Source organism: Paroedura picta, chromosome 6, assembly GCF_049243985.1.
Source record: "Paroedura picta isolate Pp20150507F chromosome 6, Ppicta_v3.0, whole genome shotgun sequence".
Classification (NCBI taxonomy): domain Eukaryota; kingdom Metazoa; phylum Chordata; class Lepidosauria; order Squamata; family Gekkonidae; genus Paroedura; species Paroedura picta.
Window position 1 is genome coordinate 75,006,341 of NC_135374.1, and position 19,521 is coordinate 75,025,861.

At 39.9% G+C, this 19,521-nt stretch overlaps 1 protein-coding gene across 2 annotated transcripts in view; it reads left to right on the top strand.

Moving 5' to 3' along the window:
• BCLAF3 (BCLAF1 and THRAP3 family member 3) overlaps positions 1-19,521 on the top strand; it is a 49,785-nt gene that overhangs the window by 18,355 nt on the left and 11,909 nt on the right. For both annotated transcript variants that reach the window (XM_077343087.1, XM_077343088.1), the window contains exons 2-9: positions 670-751; positions 2,395-2,970; positions 3,302-3,964; positions 6,889-7,067; positions 7,510-7,618; positions 9,432-9,495; positions 9,797-9,915; positions 18,902-19,010. In XM_077343087.1, coding sequence (XP_077199202.1) covers positions 711-751; positions 2,395-2,970; positions 3,302-3,964; positions 6,889-7,067; positions 7,510-7,618; positions 9,432-9,495; positions 9,797-9,915; positions 18,902-19,010 — 1,860 coding nt within the window. In that variant the 5' untranslated portion in view covers positions 670-710. The remainder of the gene's footprint in view (positions 1-669; positions 752-2,394; positions 2,971-3,301; positions 3,965-6,888; positions 7,068-7,509; positions 7,619-9,431; positions 9,496-9,796; positions 9,916-18,901; positions 19,011-19,521) is intronic.

Sequence of the window (19,521 nt, forward strand, 5' to 3'; positions counted from 1 at the left end):
ACATAATTACTTGTAGATCAAGAAATCAACTAAAATTTATAACACAAGGAAAAAGTCATATAATCAGGCTGTCGAAAATATGGTTTACACGGGCGGAAAAGGCCAGAGTGGTCTGAGTATGGAGTCAACCCAAGGCTAATCCCTGTGTTCACACGACCGTGCGCTAAGGGAATGCGGGAATAAGGGAATGCGGATTCTTCTTTTGGCGCTGTGGGGCCCAACAGCACCTGTTTTTGATATATAAATTTTTTTTACCTTCTGTATTTTCTTTTATATTTGTCTTAAAACAAAATATATATAAATAACACTAAGATTTAAAAACAAAAAGGCAAATCAACAGTATGGTGGTTTTAGGTACAGTTATAGACAGGGGCATCTTCTGTTTTCATTAATCCATATAACATATCTACTCCTGCCCACTGTAGGCTTCTGACATCAGCTAATGCCTTTTTGAAGTGAGTTCTTAGCATGTTTTTTTCTGTGTTAATACTTTTTAAATGTTATGATTACAGTTTTATTGTGAGCCTTGCTTTTTCATAAAGTTAATGTTACAATTTTTAAAAAACCCTTCGGAATTTTTTAAATATTTAACTGGTCATTTGTAAAAGATTGTCAGTATTTTCAGCTGTAGCAATTCAATCAGTGAACAGTTATTTATGTTTCTTATAGATTGATACGTACAAGACATTAATTGATAAGCATATGAAAGGATGGTTAGATCAAGGTCAAGATCACCAAGATGGAAACGAAGGTAAATGCTCAATATTTCCTACAGATTATGTAGATGTCAATTAAGTTGCTATCAAAGGACACTATGTGTAAGAAGATAACTTCTTATGAATTGGGTAAAGCAGTAATTGTAAATACCATTATTGTAAATAAATGTTGGGTTTACTGTGAGATAAACCATCTAGTTCACAGAGACATATGGTTAGTTAGCTGTTTTGAAAGTGTTAATCACTGATTCGGATGAGCAAGGGGTGATAGATACACAGGGAGACCTGATTAGTTCAGTTTCCTTCTGTGTTTATGGTGTAATAGATTATCACTTTTATGTATATAATCTTCAGAAGCCTCCAACATGGGTGATAGGAAAAATGTACCTGTATTGAAAATGCTTCTCGCTGTATTGAAAATGGTTTTCGCTACTACAGGACATATGCTTTTTTTAGTTACCGTATATACTCGCATATAAGCCGAGTTTTCCAGCCCAGTTTTTAGCACTAAAAAGACCTCCTCAGCTTATACGCGGGTAATTGATTAACAGCCTGCTCCAAGTGGCATTGCATTTGCAAGCTGAGCTCTTTGCAAGTGAGCTAGTTGCTCCTAGTTAGCCTTTGCCTTCTGCAAAGATCTTAAAAGCTAAGCTTTTTGCAAATGAGCTAATTGCTCCCAAGCAACCATTGCCTTCTGCAAAGATCTTGAAAGCTCCCCTCTTCACCTCTGGCAGCTTGTAGGACATCAGTGGTTTGACTGAGGGATTCTGACATTTTTTCCCCTTCTTTTCCTAATCACTTCTTCCAAATTATTCTTTTGGTTTCTGTGGGTGGGGTGGGGTGGGCTTTGGGGTTTACTGTTTCTTTCTCCTACTGTTTTTTTTCTTCTTTTATCTGAGGGGCAGCATTGTTTGCCTTTTCTTCTTGGGGTTGTGTTTATTTTAAAAGATGATTTTTATAGTTCTTTCTTTCAGTTTTCAGTTTTACAGTTCTTTATTTCAGTGTTTTGTAGCCCCCAGTTTGATAGCTGTTGTACTTGTAGTATGTTGCCAACTTTGGGTTCTGTTGTTCTTCTCTGCTTTGCTGGCCTGGGGGGATACTGTTTGGTTCTCTTGCCAGACCTCACAGAGCAGTTCTGTCTGTTCTCTCTCAGGGTGTCTGGAGTCAAGAGCGGAAGGGAAGGCAATTGTAAGCCACTTTGAGACTGCTTTGGTTAGTGAAAAGAGGGTTACAAAAACCAGCAGCTATTCATCCTCTTGACTTTTCTGTATTTGTTGGGGGGGAAGCTGGATGGGAAAGCCTGTGATGACTGAGCATGGATTCAGTGCTTAGGCCACCCTGTAAATTTACCAGTAGCCTGCTGCATTTCCCACCCTTGTCTTATATGCGAGTCAATAAGTTTGCCCAGATTTTGTGGTAAAATTAGGTGCCTCGGTTTATATGCGGGTTGGCTTATATGTGAGTGTATACGGTATCTTCTGTGTCTATTTAAATTACCTTCTATATCTGCAGGGCTTTTTTTAATTGTCTGCATCTCCAACTGGCCAAGTACCATAAACAACTATTGGCAACTAGAGGAAGAGGTTCTTTGACATAAGTTTGCATTAAGTATAAAACTTGCTGACAGAAGTTATACTGCAACACTTACATTGGAATTCTATTTTTCTGTATATTGTAGGTCTCTATCACCTGCCTTCAGGAATCAGGAACACAACAGACAAAGGCACAATCATTTTAATTATGACTGTGAATACAAGGATTACCGAAAAGATCCAAAGAAGCCTATGCCATGGAGAATGGAAGATGGGAAACATGGACAAGTCAATTCGAGATACATGCCACATGAAACTAACCACCACCGAGTTCATGAGTGTCGGTCACATTCACCAATTCTGAAAAGAATTCCTTCAGAAGATATATATAGTCATAAACCTTGTAGAACGCATTCACCAGAATGGAGTGAAAATAGAAGATGCCAATTTACTTCCAGATATTCAGAAATGTCTCACAAAGAGCATAATCAATCCCTTTATCCTTCCAAAGTACGAGAAAGAGAAATGCATAAAGATAGTCGAGCTGCTGGAAGCACAAAAGGAATGGCAGCTTTTCATAGACCATTAGGTACTTCGTGTAAGTTTGAAAGGAAATGGAATGAAAATGTCTTAAGGCACCAGCAGTTACAAGAAGACAAGTATATTCAATCACCTCGAAGATTTTCTGGTGAATATATGCCAAGGAGTTCTTTGCAGAAGAGGTAGAGAAATTGCCCAGTTTTTAAAATGATTTTTATGCTGGAAAGTCCATTGCCCATATAGTAGAAGATTTCTACCCTGAAAGGCCTTTTTCTAACATAATAAAACATAGTTTAATTGTGGGCTGCTGGTGGTAGAGGAGTATTTTATCTTTTAAAGTAATCCTCTCGGTTGTTAGCGTATGAGAGGATCATAGTTTCCCTCTTCTTTGTTGGCTTGAGGGATCAAGGGGTGACACATTCTACATAACAACCTGTGTTTACCAGCATTCTGCATACGTAAATTCTCGTTTTCTTCCTTACTGCAAGTATAAATCACTTTATGTCAACACAGGTATCCTGAAGATCGTGAGTACAGGGAATATGGGCATACATCTAAAAGGGCAAAAGAAATGGAGAGATATGATGACAGAGAAATAACAAGCAATTCGAAATGGAAGCAAGATCATTCCTCTTCACCCAACCAAGAGAAGGGAGGACAAAGAAATCTTGGTCTTCAGTCCCATCGACCGATTGAAAAGGAGTACACTGACAATTGTAAAGCAAAGCTGACATATGATTATAGACACAAACGTCATAGACAATCAGAGGGAGGAAAATATGTTTCTGATAACAGAGAAGAAAAGTATGTTAAGTTGGAAGATGTGAAATATAACTATCCTAAAGCAGCTTGGAACAACAGATATTCAGATTACTACAGCAATGAGAGAGGAAACCATACAGAAGAACCTCATATTGAAGCACCTGTTAAATATTTTTCAGAGAAGGGGTGCAATTCCTGTGCTAAATCTTACAAAAGTAATGCTGGTCTAACTCCCTTTGCTCAAAAAGTGAAGGAAAAACTAAAGAAGAAAGGGGATCTTACGGGGGGAAAAGATTTTTCCAGTAATCAGCATGATACTTGTCACAAAATTTCAGATATGACAGTTTCAGATGTTCACACTAGGAAAGAAAGGCTCACAGTCAAAGTGGATATGAAGAAAATAAATAAATACAGGTATTGCATCTTTCAGCTGTTGTATCTTTCAGTTTTACTTTCATGTTTTAAGACTTTTTTTAAAGCTGTTAAGTGTCTCTGATAATAAAGCTTCAGTATAGTAGAATTTAGTGGCCAGAATCTGAAGGGATGTGTACTGTGTGACATCTGTATGCTGGGCCTTTACTATATATGCTGCATCCTTTATGCTGCACCTTTTGATCCCCCGAAAAACTCTTCTTGGAAGTTGGGAAATCCTCTAACAGCAGTATTCGGTGTTATTAAGGAAAATCGCTGGAAAAGTAGGTTACCCACTCATCCCCATCCCCACGGGGTATGTAAATCACTTTTCTCTTAAAAATGCAAGGAAGTCAATAGAAATAATTTATAAATACTTCCCAGGAAAAGGTAAAAAGAAATAGGTACCTTAATGTCTCTTAAAAATGATTTGTTGGCCTTTACTTTGTAAATGACATTTAGAGCTGGTTTATATAGCTATATGATAAAGCTGGATTGTGACTACTTCACTCTGTAAAGCTTATCTATTTAATTTATTAGATTGGGTTGGGTAGGGAAGAAGTTTAAATATTTCATACTATAGACTGAATATTTCTTAGGACCGGGTGAGGTGATCAAATTCCTTCACTTGTAGCAGCCACTGCCTAGAAGCACCTTTCCGTTATATTCTACTATTATTATATAAATTGGCCCTCAGATTGAATATATTCGGAATTCTGCATGCAGGGAGAAATCTACTTATATATAAAACAGCCTGGCAATTAATTTTGAAGGACTTCAAACTTTCTGAAATCATGGAGCTGAAAGAACTGTCATGGATGAACAAGTAATGTTGGTATGGAAAGGAGCTGTCCATAACGTAGATCAAGTATATGTAAGTGATGGTATGGAGCTCAAAGCACAGGAAAACCGACTCAGTGAGGTTTACCAATTTCCAAAATGTTAAGGAGCTAAAATTAGCTAATACTGTTCTCCATCATCTAGAATTAGGCTCTGACCAAGTTAGAAAGAGGCCATACTTGGATACCAGAGCAATAACAGTATGAAATGACTCTGGCAAGTTAACAGAGGTCTTTCCTTGGTATGGCAGGTTCAACTTCATTGAGTACTAGCACCTAACCTGTAGTTTGAGTATGTCAAAATACTGCTTGGCATAGTCAATCTGAATTCAGTTTTTGTTACAAGCTCTCTAGGTAGCTTTCTGTTAGACAGGACCACCATAAACAAAGAATTATAGTTTTTGTTAATTTTTTTTAAATTAAAAATCTATTTCAACTTCTACCTTAGTGGCCAAAGAGTGCTTAAATGAGATCTGTGCTTAAAGGTGTGTAAATAGTATGCACCATAAAATTTAAATGAATTAAAAACATGTCACATCTTGTCACATAAAACTGAACATCCCCACATTACTCAATAAGCTGTTAACTCTTCTGAAGGCCCCCTTGAGCAAGACAGTTCTTCAAAATTTCCAGAAGGCCAACTGAGTTACAGAGGATAGTTGTTTTGGTTTACAGTAGAATAGTTAGATCCAAGTCCAGTAGCACTTTAGAGACCATCAAGATTTTCAGGGTCTATGCTTTCAAGAGTTGAACCTCCCTTAAAGAGGGCTTTGGTTCTTGGAAGCCTGCATCCCAAAATCTTGTTGATCTCTAAACTGCTACTGAGCCAACAACGTTACTGATGACCTGACATTTAGAAAGCTATTCCAAAGAACTTGTTCTAAAGCAGATTCAGAGCCCTAAAAGAATGACCAATCAATAAAACGTATATTATAGCTTTTTGTGAAGTGTGATGTGAAGTTCCTTTAGCATCCATTGGAGTTTCTACACTCTTTATAAACTGAACATTCTAAATATTTAATGCTTATATTATACTATCACATGTATGAGTTGATTGGATGAACAATATGACTTGGAAGTTAAAGGATATATGTGGGGGTTAATGGTTTTCACTTCATAATGATGTTGTTGGGGACCTAAAAACTCACTGAAAATCCATTGCAATCACATATACACCCTTTAGGGAGTGGTCTTTGAAAACTTTTCAGTTGCAAATAGGAATGTTGATCATCTGCAGCATGGGTATAGCTTTGTTTTCAAATGAGTCTTTTTTTGCCAAGAAATTACAGTGCAGTAAGCCTAATCAACCAAATTTGATCGGCAATGCAATGATAGAAGAAAAAGAAGAGTTTATTTTTATACCCTCCTTTTCACTACCAGAAGGCACATCAAAGCAGCTTCCAGTTGCCTTCCCTTCCTCTTCGCACAACACATATGAAGCAGGTGAGGCTGAGAGAGCTTCTGGCAAAACTGCTCAGTCATACCAGCACTATCAGTGCTGTGACGAGCCCACAGTCACCCAACTGGCTGCATGTGGAGGATTGGGGGATCAAACCCAGCTCTTCTGATTAAGATGCTGGTTTTAACCACTATACCAAGCTGGCTGTGTTCCTGTTTCTAACCCCAACAAGACTTCTTTGAAAATAGATACTTATATCCAAGTAGTTGGCTATCAACTTTGCAGAGGTTCAGACCACCAAGAAATGGGGCAGAGAACTTCATTCCCTAGAAGGGTATCCCTCTTTAACTACAAACTGTTCTCAGACTCCTTGAAATGAAGGGTTGTGGGGAAAGTTGGGAGGAGGAAGAAGGGGGGAAATATGCAAAAAAGGATCTGCACTTCTGGTTCCCCCCTGATTTTGACTAGGTGATTTTCAAGTGCATAACAATAGCATAATTTCCATTGTTATTTGTATGTCCATGTGTATGAATAAAAATAAGCACTGTAAAGTTCACTATATAAGAAGCTAAATATAACTTCCCTTCATGTAGTTGTATTCCACTTTTCTCTTGTTTACTCTTTTAAATGTATTGGTGTGTTGATTCTTTAAAATGAATATTTTCTAAACATGTACAAATTTGTTCCAGGGCTGCTTCTAGCCATATCATGGAGAGGCAGATGTCATGTGATCTAGTAGCCGTGGCTAGAAAAACTGAAAATTTCCATCCGGTATTTGAACATATAAAATCTGTGACACAGAAGGTAGAACATAATCCATCAAATGAATTTGCTCAGGAAATCATCACAATTATCCATCATGTTAAAGGTGGTTACAGTATACTGGAGATGCAAATCATATGTAGCCTAATTAAGTATGGTCTTTATTATTCTAGATAGCCCAAGACAAGATGTGAAACATTATGCAGACTGCCCAGAACTGTGGGAGAATAATTTTAAAGAGCAATAGATGTTTAGTATTGGTGAGATGTTTTTCAGGTTTTAGAAAGAAATCTAATAGTTGCAAAGAGGTATCCAGGAAAAGCTATTTGTTTGTTGGTGACCCTGTTGCCTTGGAGCAGTTAACAAATGTATATAGGAATCGTTATAAGTCTTATATCTTTAGAATACTAGCATTCTATATGTCACTAGCATAATTTTTATTCTATATGGTTAAGCACATAAATTTAAAAACATTCTTCAGCATACTTTCAACTGTGAAACTGTAGCAAGGGCTAATTAAAACATTTTCATTTATCTTCTTTTTATAGCAAACTATTTTAAGTCTTCTGACTTGACTTTACATGAACGCTTCTCAAAAATACTGGATAAGCCAGGGACAAATGAAGTGAAAAGACATCCAGATCCAGAAATCCACAGGTAAAAGCTGTTCTATTTAGAGAAGGCCACACAGTAAAAGATACAAAATATTGAAAAGCTAATACTTTTTTACTCTTATCTTAGCTTAATATACTCTTTGTCACGTGATTCAGCTATAACTATTCCCTAAATTGTTCAAACTGTTAAGAAACATCATAATCCTAAGGAAGTTGACTCAGAATTAAATCTCACTGGGTTTCATGGCATTTATTTCCAAATAAGTGAACTTCAGATGGGCAGATGCAATTTGCCTTAACAGGGAATACCCAACTCAAGATTATCCCTTTCTTTTGTGCTTTATTCTACTCATGAAAGATAGTCCTGTTTTCTTCTCCTGTCCTTCTAGTTTGTAACCTGCCAGATATTTTGCTACATTCCATAAAAACACTAATCCAGCAACTAAAAAGGTAAAGGTAAAGTTATCCCCTGTGCAAGCACCGGGTCATGTCTGACCCTTGGGGTGACGCCCTCTAGCGTTTTCATGGCAGACTCGATACAGGGTGGTTTGCCAGTGCCTTCCCCAGTCATTACCGTTTACACCCCAGCAAGCTGGGTACTCATTTTATCGACCTCAGAAGGATGGAAGGCTGAGTCAACCTTGAGCCGGCTGCTGGGATCAAACTCCCAGCCTCATGGGCAGAGTTTTCAGACTGCATGACTGCTGCCTTACCACAGGAGGCTCTTAATCCAGCAACTACCCACATTCAATACTAGGAGTAAAGCCCTTTTTCAAAATGGGCTGTAGAGGCAGAGAGATGTCTGAAGGAGTGCAGTCAAATCAAGTGGTGCATGGAACTACTGCCACTGGCGTTCATCTCAATAATGGAGCCTGCACTCTCTTGTTAAAAGGCCATCTTCTTATGAGTTATTTCATTAAGTTAATATTGTAGCCATTTGCATCCAGAATAATGCTACCAATGAAATTTGGCACTCTGCCTTTTCTTGCTGTTAGCTTGGAAGTACAGAAAAAGAGAGGCAGTTGATGCTGGCATTTCCTGGCTGGCCTTGGAGTGGCAAGGTTGCCCATGCTTTGATGTGATTGTGACAGTGCTCATACAGACCTTCGTAGCTTTTCTGGTGGCCAGGAGGCTGGAAAGAGCACAGTGAAACATGGTCAGATGGCCTTCTCTGCCCTCTAGGAATGCAGCATATTGCACCTAGATGGCTGTCCCCATCTTCCCAGCTTGCCTTCTGCTGGCTCTTCCTTCTTGTGCCAAGTGCCAGGAAGCAGCATGGAGGAGAAGATGGGGGTGGGCAAACCACTGATTGGTCATCAGTGGGAGAGTCCTGTCACCCTATTGGGGGCATGTCTCTCAGTGAAGGCCAATCAGAGGCATATCGTTGAAAGCACCCAAAACTTTTTATGTGGTATGATGATATTTAATGAGAGAAAATTAGATTGGGAAGATCATATGCATAAAACTTAGAGTTCCTGCCCACCAAACATGTTTCTGTTACAGGATGACATCCTCATGTAAGACATAATTCTTATGAGGGGTCCTATGTGCATAGATTCCAGCATGTGTAGGAACAATCAATTCATGATTTTTTTTCAAGCATTGACTATACATTTCAGGCCTATGCATTTTGGACCCTAAAAACTTAGCTTGGATAATCAACTGGGGACAGATAATTATTTAGCTAATAGATACGAGAGCCAGAAGACCTTTTTCATCTGCTTAAGTTGCCTTGCTTGGTTGTACTGTCCTCCGGCTGTGCCTTAAGCTACATATATGTGCATGTATATGTGTGATTCAATGTCAGTTGAATGTTTTCCTATTTCCATTGATCCTCTAACTGTTCATTCCATCAGGAGAATTGATATGTCTTTGGCAGAGCTTCAGAATAAACTAGCTATTCCACGTGAATCTGGACAGGTATGTAGATTTTTCTTAATGTATTTTAAGGCTTGTTGATAATTAAATGTCACTTTTGTAAGCAATCTACAGTGTTTGTAGTTCTCCAAAATGTATAGATTTACTATACTGAAATAATAATTTGAAATAAGTCTAAAAGCATTATAGTTACTGCTTTGGCAGAAAATAGAATAATGTCTCTAAACTAAGAAGGTGTGTTTGCTTTATTTTGTATGTTTCTGGGTTTATCTTAGTATTGTTCTATGTTCCAAGGACAAAAGGGAAATCAGAAGTACTATTCAGAACTTCATTTATTTTGTAGAGTATTGTGAGAGTCCTAGAAGATCCAAATGACCTAAGACATGACATAGAGAGGAGAAGAAAAGAGAGACTACAGAATGAAGATGAAAACACGTTTAATGTTGACCGAATATCACAAAGGTTGGTATCAAGAGAATTAATAGTTGAATGTTGATATCATGGTTGAACTTTTATTGTCTTATCTTTTTTATTTATGTGGCATATATTATATATATAAATATATATGTGGCATACATCATCAGAAAGGAAAAAACTACAAAAAGATCTCTACAAAGTATAAACAAATAATAAATTATAATGACCAGACACAAATATAATTCTAATTATTCATGTGACAAACACAAATATCCAAAAGTGTGTATTAGAAGGTTATATAAAACTGAAGGCTGCATAAAGACAAGCTCCTGGGTACTGTTTGTTTTGAAAAGTAGTTTTACACCTTCCCATTAACAGGAGACAGAATAAGTGGCAAATGTATTGCCACATAAATCTTGACTAAGAATAAAGCAAAAGCATTTTCTATTGCAACTGTGTGAAGAGAGACCACAAAGACTCATCTGAGCAAATATATTTTCCTTAGACTAGTTGCCTTCAGTGCATTAGATAGTTATACATCTGCATTTTGTTTTGATGTGTGTTTTATTGCTTCTGAAGATAAGTTTTGAAAAATCAAATAAAACTTCTTTTTGCCTGTCTGAGAATACTTCTACCCCCTTTGAATAGCCGTGAGCAGGAAAAATGCAATGAAGTCTGATATTAAACTGTCACCCCTGCTGGTTTGGGTCATATTTATTTATTTATTTATTCATTGTAGTCTGTCCTCCCCTAGAGGCTCAGGGAGGGTTACAAAAGAGTTAAAAACATACAATCCAAGTTTATAAAATTACAATAAAATGCTATTTATAGTACCATTAAAAACAAAACAAAACAAATTGCCAATCTTCCACTGTTTGCCTGATGTTAGTGCCACAGTTTAGCTGGGAATGGCACTTTGTCAATTCCTAAGTAAAGTTGGAAGATATAGAGTTGACTGATGGATATAGGCCAGGAGATGGACAGAGAGGTAAGTTGGAATTTTGGTGTCCCTCAGGCCTCAACTGCAGGCCTGGTGGAACAGCTCTGTTTTACATGCCCTGCTGAACATGCCCTGATCTGACAAGGCACAGCATTCTGCCAAGGCTAAAAAAGCCCTGACCCTAGTTGAGGCCAATTTAATTTCCTTGGGGCCAGGATTTTAAGCAGATTTTAGTCACTTGACCTAAGTGTTCTTTGGGGATTTAACGGGAATGTTTGTTTGTTTGTTTATATCCCGCCCACCCTATGACAGTTGCAGAACATTCAAAATTTGAAGGTTAAGACCAAAGCCTTGAACCTAATTTGGTCTTCAATCTGGAGCAAGTGCAGTTGAGAGAGCAAACCACCCTGAGCCTTCGGGGAGGGTGGTATATAAGTATGCTAAATAAATAAATAAATAGACAGACAGACAGACAGTGTTTCCTCCATTGCATCCCTGTAAGGACCTTCACTGTTGCATTCTGGACCAGTTGAAGTTTCCAGAGCAACTACCAGGGCAGCCCTGTGTAGAGCAACTTACCATAGTCTAGTTTGGAGATGACCATTACATGGAGTACACAAGTATTAGTGGAGACAATCCTTTGTAATTGTGTTCTTTTCATATCTTGCCTGATACAGGTTTTATGTTATTATTGGATTTATGTTAACATGTTGTTTTTAAATATTGGTGCTGTAAGCTGCCTTGAACCCTGTTTTGGGAAGCAGGAAGCTTATTAATGCTGTAGGACAGGGGTCCCCAATCATTTTTAGTCAGCGGGTACTTTTTGAGTTATGTGGGTACTATTTGATGCCAATGTCAAAACGACACTGCAGGCAGTGGAGTCAACAACAAAACAACAGAATGAGTTTATACACAACTCTGGTAGAAATTCATTGACATGGGGCTCACAGGCACCATATTAGGGATTCATGCTCTAAGAGTTGATCCAATGTCTTCGGGATTTACATGGTCATTTCCTCCCCACCACCCCTATTTTCGTCCTGCGGTTCTCTGGATCAAGCTCATGCAGTGGTCCCCAACCTTTTTAGAATGCTGAATTTATTCAGCTTTATTATAGCCTGCAAGACTATTAATTATTTATTACTTATTTACTTACTTATTTACTTGCTTGTTTGTTTGTTTGTTTATTTACCGCCCTCCCTGGGGGCTCAGGGCAGTTTACATAATAACATAAGAACAATACATGGAACAGTCTATAAAACATTTGAATGACCATGCAATAATAACTGATAATTGTAAACATATAATATTATAATTGTATAACCAATAAACAGTACAATGTTGCAACATATAAACAGGTCCAGAGTGTATAGGTGGTGTTCTGAGGGGGGGGGGGCGGTGAGCAGGGGCCCTTTGGTCGCTGTTGGTTATATATATCTGGTCTCAACCAAATGCCTGGCGGAAGAGCTCCTCCTTGCAGGCCCTGTGGAACTGTTTAAACTCCATCAGGGCCCTGATCTTCTCCGGGAGCTCGTTCCACCAGGTGGAGGCCAGAACAGAGAATGCTCTGGCCCTGGTTGAGACCAGGCGGACTTCTTTAGGGCCAGGGACCTTTCGCTGGTTGGTAGCAGTGGAGCGCAGGGCTCTTTTGGGGGCGTAGGCAGGGAGGCGATACTTCAGGTACACTGGGCCCTGACCGCGTATGGCCTTGAAGGTAATTACCAGAACCTTTAGTCTGATCTGGAATTCAACTGGCAACCATTGCAGTTGATGGAGAATGGGCCGGATGTGGCACCTCCACGGTGTTGCAGTGAGGATCCTGGCCACTGCATTTTGAACCAGCTGTAGTTTCCGGGTCAAGACTAAGGGCAGGCCTGCGTAGAGCGAATTACAAAAGTCCAGTCTAGAGGTGACCGTCGCATGGATCACTGTGGCTAGGTGTTCCGGGGCCAGGTAGGGCACTAGTAGCTTGGCTTGGCGGAGGTGGTAGAATGCCAGCCGTGCTACCTTTGTGATCTGGGCTTCCCTTGTGAGGGAAGTGTCCAGAATCACGCCTAGGTTCCTGGCGGAGTGAGCCATAGAGAGCTGCACACCATCCAGGGCAGGCAGGCGCGCTTCCTCACATGGGCCCTTCCTACCCAGCCACAGGACCTCTGAAGGATTGAGCTTCAGACGACTTTGCTTGAGCCATCTCGTCACTGGTTCTAGGCAGCTGGCTAATGCTTCTGGGGGAGAGTCAGGGCGACCATCCATCAGGAGGAGGAGCTGAGTGTCATTTGCATATTGATGGCAACCCAGCCCAAACTTCCGTACCAGTTGTGCAAGAGGGCGCATGAAGATGTTGAATAGGATAGGAGAGAGGACAGCTCCCTGTGGGACTCCACAAGTAAGTATTATAGGCTCCTCACACATCTGAAGAAGCTTTTCTTGTTATAGTGGGATTCCCTGGCCAGTTTCGGCTCACTCCCAACTTTGGCCTCCTATGGCTGACCTACAGTGCTTAGTATCTTGCAAATACTCTTCTTTAGAGGTCTATCCTTTCCTCCATTTCTTGAACATTTCCTTTTTTCTTCTTAGCTTCTCCTGCGGGTCTCTGTTCATCCAAATAGGTTTCTTGGATCCCTACTCATTTTTCTATCTTGCTGCAATAGTCATGGCTTGAGCATGCAATAGCTCTTCTCTTCCAGCATTCGTCCGTAGAATGACTTTCATCATGTCTCTGAGTTTATTAAAGTCTGCACTATGGAAGTCTAACATACACAACTGACTATAAACTTCCTTGGCCCCTCATCTCAAAAGGGAACATGGTCACACACACACACACACACCAGCATCCCCACCTCCTTCACCCTATCCACCATCTCTTGCCTGTTGGTCAGTATTACATAGAGTAGGGCTGAGCCTCTTGTAGGTTCTTCCACCATTTAATAAATGAAATTGTTGGCCAGGCAGGTCAGAAAGTTGCATGATTCTGGATGCTTAGCAGAGTTTGTTTCTCAACACACATCAGAGAAATTGAAGTCACACATAATTACAGGGTCCTGATGCCTGGATATTGTATCAACCAACTTAAGGTTCACCCTTGTCTTCACCCTTGTCAAGCAGTTTGTAACAGATACCAGCCACTCTACTCTTTGGGTCATTCCACACAAGGACCAATGTTGCCAATTGCTTTCACAAAACGGAAACACTATTTTAAATAGTGGAATCTCGGTGTTCCGCATACCTTCATTTGTAGTGGAATCCAGTAGCATTTCATTCGTTCCCCACAGGTTTCCGGTCTTGCAGGAATCGCTAGAAAGGAAGCGATTTTTTTCTGTGCTTGTTCCCGCCCCTGGCCATCAATCAAACGGAACAGCCAATGGGCGGTTGTGTTGCAGGTTGTTGGCAAGAGTGTAGCGATTTTCTGAGAGTGAATCCACTTTTCCCGATTCCCCGGAAATCGCTACAACGAAGCGATTTTGGCACTAGTGTTGCAGGAGTGTTGCAGATTGCTCACAATGTCATGCAGAACGCAGTTTTAGTGGCGAAAACAAAATGTAAGATTAGTGCTATATTAAAGTTGTGCGGAATGGCCCTTTGTTTTCCCCTCTCTTACCTTCATCCAGATACTTTCCACTGGAGTTTCACTGTCCTTCTCTAGTATTTCCTGCTCTTCACATACAGCAACAGTCTACTTCCTCTTTGACCTTTTTGTTTTATTTAACAACTCATATCTATCCTCTATTGCATTCTGGTCATGGGAATCTTGGGAATCATTCTACTATGTCTGTATGATGCCTATTAAATCATATTTTTCTGTTTGCATGAGAAGTTCAAGCTCTCCCTTTTTATTGTCTGTGCTTCAAGTGTTGATATATAGGCACCTGAAGCCTCTTACCCTTGGTTCTATTTGATCTATATTTCCTAGGTGGGCTATTGCTACTTGCTGTCCTACACTAGAATCCCTGTTAGAATTGGATTAGAGTCTCCTTCTCCTTGTGGCATCAGCTGAAAGCTTTCCTGATTAATCTCCCAAGTTCCTGCCAAACACATTCTTCCCCAACTTGGATAAGGGAAGCCCATCCTGTGCTAGCAAGCCTTCTAGAAAACATATCCCGTGGTCCCAGAATCCAAATCCCACCTGATTTTTGAAATTAGGTTTACAGGATAACAGAACTAAGGCTTCAGCATTTTCTCAGGCTTCATAACTTTATCTGTTGGGACAGCAGCAAAGCAATATATCTTGTCTGTAGCCACAGTGGTAGCAAAGTACTGTCTGACAGAGCTGTTCTAGATGATGAATGGCCTGGTGAGCATGCTGTCTCCACTGGAAAGTGAATGAGTCATCCTTAAACTCCTTATAGAAAGCTCTGCTCTCTATAAAGGGTTTGTTATTTACTTTGTAGGCCAGATCATGCATATGCAAAGCTGAGTAATCAGGAACTTGGTCTAGATTGCTTGGCCAATTCCATTCCTGCTGTACTCTGGTATGGAAATGACATGTGGAGGTGCATGTCTGAATTGTGCCTATTTTGCTAAAACGTTATTTGGAATTCTTTACTGGCTGGATTCGGTGCTACTTCTAGTTAAGAGTATTAAGATTCCTGATATTGTTAAGTTGTGGAAGGCATGGCTCCTTCTTGCTCCTTACTGGTATGGGCTTGCCTGGGAAATGTGCTTCTATTTTTGCTGCTGAAAATGTTAACACTGACCATCCAATTAATTACCACCTTCTTCCTAAAGTTGTGGAAAGATTGTCCTTTTTGCATACTCACTTTCACTTTGATGCTGTGAACTTGCTATAGCACTGAGAATAAAACTGTTCTGTTATGTAACCTCTGCTTGGCAAAATTAGGATAATGGTACCAGTATTACATCTCTTGGTCCTCAGTAATTAGAGATGTACAATTTTCTGTCATTTGTAGTCATGGGTCGGTGGGGAAATAAATGTAGTGTTTTCTTTCTTTTCAAGCCTAAACTTGTTAGAATGTTCTAACAACATGCAGCATTCATAACAGCATATTTTTGAAGTGTACATTGGTTAATTATACACATATATTTTGCTAATACTTTGTAACTACAATATTATTTTAGTCCAGACAAACAAAAGTTATTACAAAAGCTATGTTTTGTATCAAACTTCTTAAAACATAGAGTTCTTTAAAATTGTGTTATCATACAACATTATCAACATATCTGATTCTCAGTGTGGCAAAGCTGTGGATAATGAAATCCAGAGACTGGAACCATAAATGTAGATGGCACAACTTTCTACAAATGTGAGGAAACCCCAGGTTTGCTGAAAAATCTTAAAAGAGAGTAACTGCAACAGCAGCAACATATCCTCTGGATAGAAGCAGCACCTATACTTTTAAGTAATACATACTGTCTGTGTTTTTTGCTAAATGTGAGGACAGGCTAGTTTCTTCTCAGACCGAAAGCCTAATTCTCGCAGATCCTAATTTCCATCGGGAGGAATTCTGCCAGTACACAAGGCACCTTCAAAGAGAATTACAAGTAACCTGGACCTCGCCCATCTCCCAGGGATTAGACAGGTCTTCTTTTGCTTTCTGTCACACAGCATCTCTGCATTCATTATCTGAATTCTTTTTATGTAACACTGGAATGATTTTAAGTAAATCCTTTTCCTTTTTCCAATCATCCGGTCTCAGCGTGTTCATTGGCTCTTTGCAATCCACAGAGGTTTGATGGGGGACCCCCCTAAACCTTTCCTTACACAAAGCAACTTCAGCAGTATTGCCAGTTGACGCTTTGGTTTCTGTCAGTAAAAGGCAGGTCAAGGAGGCAGGACCCTTTCCAGGTCTCCTTTTGGCCTTTGAGGAATTAGAATGTCTTTAAACATTTTCATACTATACATTTTAAGTTAGCAAAACATCGCCTTAAAGCATTTCACTTCCTGCAAAGGCCAGAATGTTTTCATTCAGTACTCTACAAATTTTTCATTTTTGTTCCACGGGGAATTTTTTATAATTAGGAAAAACCCTTTGTTCCAGACTTAATAATACAGTTTACTGTAAAGTGGTTTTCATGAAACTGCTCTAATAGGATTTTGTTAATTCCTAGCAGCATTGTGGATGCTTTTGTTTCTCTTGTTGGCTTCTGTGTGCTTGTCATCCCAAATCATGCAAAGACTTGTAGTGAGATATCATCAATATGCTCATTACAATGACACCCATCAGTGTTTGTTTTTTTTATTAAGTTGACTAAGCTTTTGCGTGCAACCACTCTGTAAGCACCATCAGTCACTCATCACTCTGCGTAGGAGACTTCAGCTTCTCCTGGAGTTAAAATTGCACTTGCAGTTTCAGGTTGCAGCAGAACCCAGCAGTAGCTTTAATCTGCATCATCTGATGAATGGGCTTCAGTTCTTGCCCTTCCTTCTTTAATCCCAACCTATTTTTTGAGAACAGTTGACAAACCAATTAATCTCCCCCTTTAATGCTATGAAGAGCTTGAGTGCTCTTTTCTGCACCTTGTTGGTTGGACTTTTAAAAGGTATTCTAATTGTTGGTTTTTTGGTCAAAACAGTTATATTGTATTAAATACTGATTTTACATATTGAGATTTGTTACTTTTAGTTTATTAATGTAATATACAAAAGGCTGCCCATGAAGGCTGGTGCAAAATGTGATGGCTCATGAAGATGAATTTTCAAGAGTTTCTGCTTGTGTTCTGTCGTGATCTCCAAGAATAACCTGTTGAAAAGAGGGGGGGGGGACCATTCATGGGACTAAGTCCATAATTGAGATCCGAAAGAGAAGTAGGTTGGGGGCCACTGATCTATATAACATCTTCTGTTCCTCTGCTTGCTTACAAACGTACATGCATACACAAGATGTGAGCTCTCATGAGCAGAGAGACTCCAAGGCTTTTAATGGACTTAATAAGGGCAATCATTTCCTGCCTCTACCATATTTTACCTCAGGATGCCATTTTGAGAATAAAGTAGTTGCTATGTTCACTTCCTGAAAATCCAAGCCTGTTTGCATAGTATCTTGCAAACAGTGGGATAAAGTAAGTTCAATTTAGTGCAAGTGGTTACTGTAGACTTTTTCTTGTGTTTCTGCTTACGCAAGAGATCGAGTACAAGTGAAAATTTTATGTTACATTCAATCCTAGGAGTCTGGCATAGGCAAGAATTTTTATATGTGTATATAGCTTTGTTTGTTTTTGATTGTGAACTTTGAGGGTTGATTCCAGATCTGAAAACATAGTTTCTTCATAATATGATTACGAATTCATCCAGTAGAGGGCAAGCATATCCAAGGTACCCTACTTAAGAGAGCTTTAACACTTTCCACGCTACATTATAAAAGCTTCATGAAACTTAATTTGTACTATGTTTATTTTAGTAGTTCAGTGGTTACTAAATGTGGGGTTTACTGAAATAAACTTATAAGTGCCCCGTGGTAAGGGAACACGGAATCATCCACGTTCCCTGAGATGCTGCGGGTGCCATCGGGGCCTAGGGCGGGCCAGCCCTGTGCCCATTTTGGTGTAGTGGTTAGGAGTGTGGACTCTGGCGAGCCGGGTTCGATTCTGCACTCCCCCACATGCAGCCAGCTGGGTGACCTTGGGCTCGCCATTTGTTGATAAAGCTGTTCTGACAGAGCAGTGATATTAGGGCACTCTCAGCCTCACCCACCTCACAGGGTGTCTGTTGTGGGGAGAGGAAAGGGAAGGCGACTGTAAGCCGCTTTGAGCCTCCTTCGGGTAGAGAAAAGCCGCATATAAGAACCAACTCTTCTTCTTCTAATTGACTACAACATGCTTGCAGAGACACCACATGCCCATGCCACCTCCGCAGAGCATGCCGCTCCTCTGTCATAGCATGCTGGGGACCCCCTGCTCCATGCTTTCCACCGTCACGAAGCATACCTGGTGTGTCCAGCCCCACGTTGTGTGTGCGTGGCTGTTATGGCGGGGCAGGCTGCGTACACCGGGGAGCCCCTCCCCGTGCATATGTGGGGAACAGCGAGGCCGCAACGGCATGGGGCAGCCCAGTGTGGCTGCTGCCGTGCATCACCAGTCTGTGGATTAAAATGATTTCCTTCAGTTTTCATAACTTTTAATATTGTATTATTTTAGGGATGAACAGAGATGTAGCTTTTCAAAACCACGAAACTTCTATGGATTCCAAAGATCTACACGATCCCTAAGGCCACCGTTTAGAAAGTTTATTGCGAAAAGTCACATGGTAAGTTAAACATCTTTTTAGTTTGCTATGTAGCTTACATTATTTCATGTTAAAATTTGACTTAATTGCTTGATCATAGGAATACTCATATCTTTGTAAAACAAATTGTGAACAGCATCAAAGTAATTCCTCATTGTAGAAATATGTCATCATTTGAGGAACTTTGCATAGTTCATTTCAGGCTTAGTCCTAAAAGGAAGAGGGGTTAGTATTAAATTATTTTACCTACAGCTACTCCCTGTCAGTAGTTCAGATAGTAGCATGTCTTTATAGGAACTTTTCTGTTTGTTACTGAATATGTAATACTTTCTTTAGACAGATCCAGAATCAGACTCAAGTATTATTCATGACTAGCTTAAAAGCCCGTTCCTAAGAACAGGCCCTGAAATGGTCCCCTCCCCAGGCCCCTTGCCAGGCAACTTAAGGTAGCTTTGGGCTGCAGCTTGCAGCCAAATCAAGTGGGGTGGGTGGGGGCTGGGCAGCTCGTTAGCAGGGCCGAGACAAAGCTCCT